Here is a 7,328-nt window from a genome sequence, read left to right as displayed (position 1 = left end):
CCCAAACCTGCCTGTGTCAGTGGCATCAGATGGTGCATCAGCAGTATCAGGATAGCAGCAGTGAGAGGGGAGGTGGGCAGCATCAGGGGGCCGGGGTGGCAAGTCAGGGTGGTAGTCTTCCACAACAATCCCAGTTTCTCATGTGGTCCCTTGGGAAAATTAATTGCCCATCCTTGGGCAGGTAGGTGACTTTTAATGAAAAAGCAGTTTTAGTAGTGGACTGTCTCCAGAGCAGTTTATGTCCCTAACATCTTTTTTATTCCACTGCAACAAAAGAAAAGTCTTTTCAAATAAATCCTTTAAAAAAAACAAAAGAATTCAAAATATTAAGTGCTCTGAGCACCTGGTCCCTGATATTTGAATGGACAAAGGGCCCTCATTTTAATCTGTTCTTGGCTACAATCTGAAGCTCTTACATAAACATGTTGGTAGTGTCCTTGAGTCATTGTCTGATTCGTGGTCTGCTTTTCTTCCTTTCCTCAAACTTGCAGAAGATACTCATTTATTTCTGGTCCCTCATCTGCTCAATTTCACATGACCAAAGTATGTGAATTACTTCTTGCCCATAATCATCTCAACATAAATGTTGTTCAAGACTGACTAGTTCTTCAAGAAGTCCTTATTATTTTCAGTAATTAACTTCAAATTCATTATTTGAAGGTGTTATTTTTCCCTCTTTTTCAGTGTGCAGACTTTGCAATGTATGAAAACTGTTTTGGTCTATTTCCTCTATAGAAATAATCTTTTCCTTCATGATCTTGTTGAAATTTGTCACTGCCTTCCCCATTATCTCCTCCTCATGTCTATATTTATCTTTTTTGAGCCTAAAAAATGTTGCATTTGGCACTTTTTCCAATTTGCTATAAAACTGTTAAATGTGTTCCACCATTATGGATGTAATAGAGGCTTAGACTTGTACAAGTTAGTTAGACTTGTATAAATTTGTTATAATTTTGTCATCGGGTGGGGGGGCAGTTTAATAGCCTAGCACTTACATAATAATAGTCATTGTCATGTCTTGCTAGCATTCATTCAATATTTTGTTCCTTATTTTACCTATGTGAAAATATATGGTTGGGATGAACTCATTTTTTGTGGGGAATCTTTTTTACTCTAGTGTCCACCAATATGGCATCTGGAAACTTCTCCAAGAGCCCCTCTCCTAGAGAGATGGGTAGCGAAGAAATATGGAAAACAAACAAACAAACCTAATATCTGTGAAGGAAATGCAATGGAAAGAAATGCGTTATTGAAGCCCGACAATCAGGCTTGAGTAATTACAGCCATCTTGTTTCTTCACTCAGAGAAAGCCACTTAATGGAAGGCATCTCATATTAAATGTTTATACTTCTTCAAATAGAAGCCTGCCTGTAGAATAATATTTTTCCTCTCTAAAAAAAAAATGATCTGAAAACTGTCTCTAAGGTAATACTGCTGAAAACAACTGGAAGTCACTAACTCTAAAACATGTTTTTTTTTAAAATTGCTACTTTAAAATATTGTAGTTATAGAGAAACAGATTAGACCGAAAACCTACAATAAAAAAGGACTGTCAAAATCAAGAAGGTCTAAGGGATATGATTTGTTATAAATTTATTTCATCTTCAGAATTTCAGGTTGCACCTTTGCTCCAGCACTTTTTAAAATAGAACATTTCACCTACGGCAACATCTGCCAAGTTTACATTGAGTCCCAGTCAATGTTCTTAAAAGAGGCTTAGATTAATACCATTAAACCATGTTGTGTTCAGTGTTATATATGACTAGTTTACTTCTGAATCCCCCACCCGCCCTGATTTAGCAGTGTCAAGTTTTTACAAAGCTCTTCAATTCACACCATCAGTATGAAAGACCCATATATACAAACTGTGACCTGATAATCCCAATATAGTCAGATAGGATTGTTTTTTTCTCTCTCCCAGTTGTCTTGGGGCTGAAGCTGGGGGCGAAAACAATAAACCCACAAAGTCTACCAACTATTTATATGGCAGGAAGAAAAATATATAAGCTTAATAATTAATACCACATTTTGTCAATGTCAACCAGTTGTAAATTCATGTTTGCAAATATCACAAAAGACTCATGAACAACAACTCAGTTTTATACTGTAAGTAATGCTGGATCAATGGTTTAGGATTATCAATCACTGTTGTCATATGCTGTCTATAACAGTTCAAAAGCATCCTGGAGAAAAATCCTGAAAAACACATACCTTACGGTATATAATAATGCACCTGCATTAGCTAAATATATACTGTACACAAGTCTTATCAGCATTTTATCTACCAAAGATGTGAGATTCCACTTTTAAATACAAAGCAGATAGCCAGTAATGTATACTTATAATACAGCCCTCTTTTTTTCCTTTGTTTTTAAACCTAGAACAATTTGGTCACAATGCACCTTTGATATAAAATCATTTTAAATTTTATTATTAATACTCAGGACATTAGGATTGCCAGAATTGGGCTATTCTTCCTTCAATAGGATCTTGAGAACTGCTTTTGATAACAAATAAAACTGGGATTGGCATCCAACTTTAGGATGCTGAAACATGTTATCCATAATCCATTCCAGCCCAAAGCAAACAAGATGTTACTCTGATGAGAAATACCATTAGGGTGCAAACTCACCACTAAATCTTTCCTCCCCAAAGATTACATAGTGTTTTTTTCTTCTTCTTATCTTTTCGGCTGGAGTGTGTGTGTAATATGGAAAGCAACAACTTCAAATAATTCAAACTCTTTACTCAACTCATCCCTCACCTGTTAACACATATTCGATCCATCATGACAGTTATAGACCCATTTCATTGGTGTATTTTTAAAAATTATTTCCAAATGGCCTAAAGAAATATATAGCAATACAATAATTTAGCCTCAGTATTACTAACACAAATCTGGTCATATGATCAACAGTGTACATTTAACACTGATCATATATTAAAGTCTGTGTTGTTGCCACTGCACACTTAGTTAAGGATTGGTGAGATGAGCTTTGATTCACTGTCAATTGATTCATTGATGAATTCAGAGCATACTTTCCAATCCTAATTATAACCACCTCATACTATTTATAAAGTTCACACTGAAGGAGCACCAAAGCGAGTCTGGTACTCAAAAGTTGCTTATACCAGGAAAAAAAACTTCTTAGTATTAAGGACTCCTATTTTTCATGGCCCTATTCTGTATAAACATTCAACTCAAGAAGATGTGCAAAAAGGAGAAAAAAAAGTCAAATTACATCATAGCTATCAGGAGAAAGATGTTACACAAACTCATAAGAAAATGACAATCTTTTTTCTCTTTTACTATAAATACATTTAACAGTTTAGCAGAAACACAAGCTAAATTTAAGATTGTTCACATTTGAAGTTGTATCACTCTCTGCTAATGATAAATAAGGAACAGGTCCTGACAATGGAATTTGGACATAGCAATTTTCATCAACAGATCTTTTGAAGACTGGTTTAAAGGGTTAAAACAATGATTTTTTTTTAAAGTTCTGAAAAGTCCATCTGTTGTCCAAACTTTGGATTGAAGTCCTTATTTTTTTTTTACTTAGAGACAGATATATACAGTGCTGTTGTAATAATGAAACAAATGTGAAATCTACTGTAAAGTTGCACAATACAGAAACTGTTGCTCCATCTTCTACTACATACATGTGTGACTCCACAGGTTAATTAATGCTGCTTTGTTTCTTTTTGTTAAGTTGGAATTATTCCATCACGTCTAAGACCTCTTTTCAGTTCTAAATCTTCCAGTTTCTTCCATAGTTCTTCACGTTCTTTCTCTTTTTTCTTCTCACTAGCAAAATTTTTAAAAAATGGCAACATTTTAACACCTGAATCACTACAAAAATAGATGTAAATTATGCACCAAGTATTCAATTTTCTCTAAAGAATTCTAAAACTGAATATAAAAAAGACAAACTTCATACAACAGCATGGATTTAAATAACAATACAAGGAAATGGTGCCTTGTAATATTCAATTATTTCAAGTACAAAAGTTGCATCATTGGCAACTTTATTCTCATAATGTATCTGAATTTCTTCACTGTTGAATGAAAATGTGTTCTAGATAACAAAAACTGCTAAAAGTTAATGAAATAAAGCTATATATCAAATATATGCTGTGGTATTGGGTTTTTTAACAGTGAGTTTGTTATTATTCCTGCATTTAAAGCCATTTAAAACTATATTGTGTTTAATGTATATCTTCACTGAGGTGTTACCAATGCACAAAGTCTAATGTAAACCTGCACCAGAGGGGTATATTTCATGACAAGAAATTACTGTGTCCTTACTTATAATGTTTCTGTTTCATTATTTACGAAAACATTTTCTGGTAGCATTAATTTTCATCCTGAACTGTAATTGAATGGTGATCATAATTTTTGAGACCAGTTTTTCACAAAATAACTATTTTAAATGTGTATATTTTTCCTCTTTACAAGCTCTGTAATATTTCATATTCCATTTTTCAAAGTCCAACTGATCTACTGTCTAAATCTGTATAATAGAATGAATCATTCAACCCTAGAATGAAAAATAGTACAAATCAAACACATGTAGAAACTATAGTATTGTACATTCATGAACAATCTGAAATCTTAGAATTTTTTTAAATAAAAACCAAAGCAAAAAAAGGTCTGCATCCTATAGCTCCTCAATGTTTTCTGTATTTATAATTACCACATTGCTGTTAATAAACAATATTGTGGTTAGATTTGTAATAATTGAAATTTTGGCTTTATTTTTTTAAAAAAATAAAAGAACAAAGAAAGCATACAAGTCATTCTTAAATTATAAAATAATTTCTTCAATTCTTATGTAAAAAAGACATAGTTTTAAAATATCTTTGATGGAAAATTGGTGAAAATTAATTTTGACAATCTGAGTTTAACTAATATAAGATTCCAGCCAAGATGCCCAAAATGTGATAGTTGTATGCTTGATATCCAAGGTTGTACAATTTCTCTATGAATATGAATCAAGTTTACAAAATGATTCATATTACATTAGTAGCATCTTTTTATATGATTTTTCCTAGAAATTCCTGACATTAAACATTCTGTCTAATTGAAAGAAAAAGTTAATAAGAAAGCATAACATAGAATCAATTAGTCTCTACCACAAGGTATAAAGTGCACATAATGTTAAAAGCATCTATTACCCCACCAATTACATTTCATATTTCTATTTTTTTAAAGCAGTGAGTTATGAGAGCCTGGTAATCGGATTAAACAACATCGTGGCCTCCAAAAATATGTGAGAGGCTATACTAACCTAACAAGGCTTGATGACATACAGTACCCTTCGCTTTGCTTGTGGGAACCCCAAGTCTCACAAAAGAAACGACTTTCACCAAGTCGCAAACTGCCCAGAGTTCCCGAAGTTTCCTCATTAGTTTCACCTGCTGCTTTGGATAAGCTGAAATTTCAGACAAAAGATGAACTATAATTGGAGAAGGATTATTAAGGAAAAGACAGAGAAACATTTTATCTAAGGTGCAACTAATGATTGTATGAATGGCACTTCTTCTAGATCCTGCAATGTCAAAGCCTTGGATGTATCAAGATAACAGAAGCAGAAAAGCAGGACTGAAAATGTGTCACTTTGCTCAGAGATTTCAGTAAATGGTCAAGTAGAAATCACAAGGGCTAGTGTCAAATACTTTCGCATCCCACCAAAAAGTCTAGCATATTCTGAACACTATCTTCAAGCAAAGTGATGATTAAATTGTTGAGGTTTTTTTTTGTTTTTGTTTTGGTAACTGTATGGCTTTCATTAGACCTAAATTCTTGATACATGTAAGTCTTTAATAACATAGAGCCAAAAGAAGTTCTGTGAGAAATGCAAGTTCACAAGCTACGCAATGGGTACTGTATCTCATAAAGGGAGAAAAAAAATAACCATCTATGTCTTGCAAGGACCAGGCTAATGAGCATGCAGGGAGAAAAATGAGGCATTGCAATCAATTGTGTGTGAAAATTATGCAATTACTGCAAAAAGGGAGGGGGAGGGAGGGAGGGAGGGAGGGAAGGAGGAAGGAAGGAAGGAAGGAAGGAAGGAAGGAAGGAAGGAAGGAAGGAAGGAAGGAAGGAAGGAAGGAAGGAAGGAAGGAAGGAAGGAAGGAAGGAACCAACCAAAAACTGCAGGTTTTATGCAAAGCTGACAAAAAGCTTTAAAAAGTTACCGCTGGCGATCTGACTTGTAAGTTGCTGTGAGCTCATCAAACATGGCACTATTCATTTCCATAAATGCCTTCAGCACATTGTATACTAATGCCACAATAGCCCTGTAATATATGAAAGAAACTCATCAAACTGTTAAAAAAGGTTAGACAACATTTTGTTGTAGATTTGTTCTGTGTTCATGTTTGCAATATTCAAATTCCTTTCATTTTACTCACAAAAGATAAACTATTCTAATCTAATCTCAAAGACCTTTGAAGATATCCTTGGAGACATCCTTGGAGACATCTCATCTGAATGATTCATGTCAGCTTTCATAGGCTTTTGTGCATCTACAACATTAACATTGATGAAACAAGAGAGAGAGAGAGAGAGAGAGACAGAGAGAGAGAGAGAGAGAGACAGAGAGAGAGAGAGAGAGAGAGAGAGACAGAGAGAGAGACAGAGAGAGAGAGACAGAGAGAGAGAGAGAGAGAGAGAGAGATCTGATCTAACCTCTCTCCTCCCCTCTCTCTCTCACACACACAAACACACAGAGGCAGGGGTGGGATACAAATTTCTTAACCGGTTCTGTGGGCGTGGCCTAATTTATGGGCATGGCCTAATTTATGGGTGGGCACAGCTTATATGTAAATATTATAAATATTTATGTAAATATTGAACTTTTTATAAAAAAGAGCAACTTTTACCCGAAAGCTGGCAAAGTAGGCAGGCAGATTGAGTCGCTCACAGAATCAGATTCACTCAGAGATCTATCTTTCTACCATCGGCTACCTGAGTCTGCACTGAATAATAGATGCTTCAGTCCTAAGGGAGGTTCGGCTCTGAGCCGAAGATCTAAAGATTAGCTAGAAAGCAAGAAATCCAATGGTTTCCTGTTTTCTAGCTCATCTAAATCTCCCAGCACAGCAGAACAGCTGATGGTCGGGAAAAAGAAAAGGAAAAATAGCAACTTGCAAGCAAGTTTGCCAGGTAATGAGTGAGTGGGTGGGGAGGGTTCCTGCAGACCATGTGGGCGGTGCAGCCTTGTGTTCCTGCATAGCCTGAATTAATTGCTTTGGGGGTGCTCTAGGAGTGACATTTCTCTGTGGACCACCAAAAATTTTTCATGGACCACCAGTGGGCCACA

At 35.1% G+C, this 7,328-nt stretch overlaps 1 protein-coding gene across 8 annotated transcripts in view; it reads right to left on the bottom strand.

Annotated features, from left to right (window-relative positions):
• Positions 1-1,578: 1,578 nt before the first annotated feature.
• PPP2R5E (protein phosphatase 2 regulatory subunit B'epsilon) overlaps positions 1,579-7,328 on the bottom strand; it is a 75,147-nt gene continuing 69,397 nt past the window's right edge. For 3 of the 8 annotated variants that reach the window (XM_026670153.2, XM_026670154.2, XM_026670156.2), the window contains 3 exons: positions 6,202-6,303; positions 5,292-5,435; positions 1,579-3,808 (listed from right to left, as the gene is read on the bottom strand). In XM_026670153.2, coding sequence (XP_026525938.1) covers positions 3,709-3,808; positions 5,292-5,435; positions 6,202-6,303 — 346 coding nt within the window. In that variant the 3' untranslated portion in view covers positions 1,579-3,708. The remainder of the gene's footprint in view (positions 3,809-5,291; positions 5,436-6,201; positions 6,304-7,328) is intronic. The other 5 variants (XM_026670155.2, XM_087952307.1, XM_087952310.1 and 2 more) reach the window with 2 other exon arrangements.

The sequence above is a fragment of the Notechis scutatus genome, chromosome 1 (assembly GCF_049901735.1).
Source record: "Notechis scutatus isolate UNSWTSFEM ecotype Mainland chromosome 1, rNotScu1.2, whole genome shotgun sequence".
Lineage (NCBI taxonomy): Eukaryota > Metazoa > Chordata > Lepidosauria > Squamata > Elapidae > Notechis > Notechis scutatus.
The sequence above is the reverse complement of the archived record's forward strand: the minus strand, read 5'-3'. Positions and strand labels throughout refer to the sequence as shown.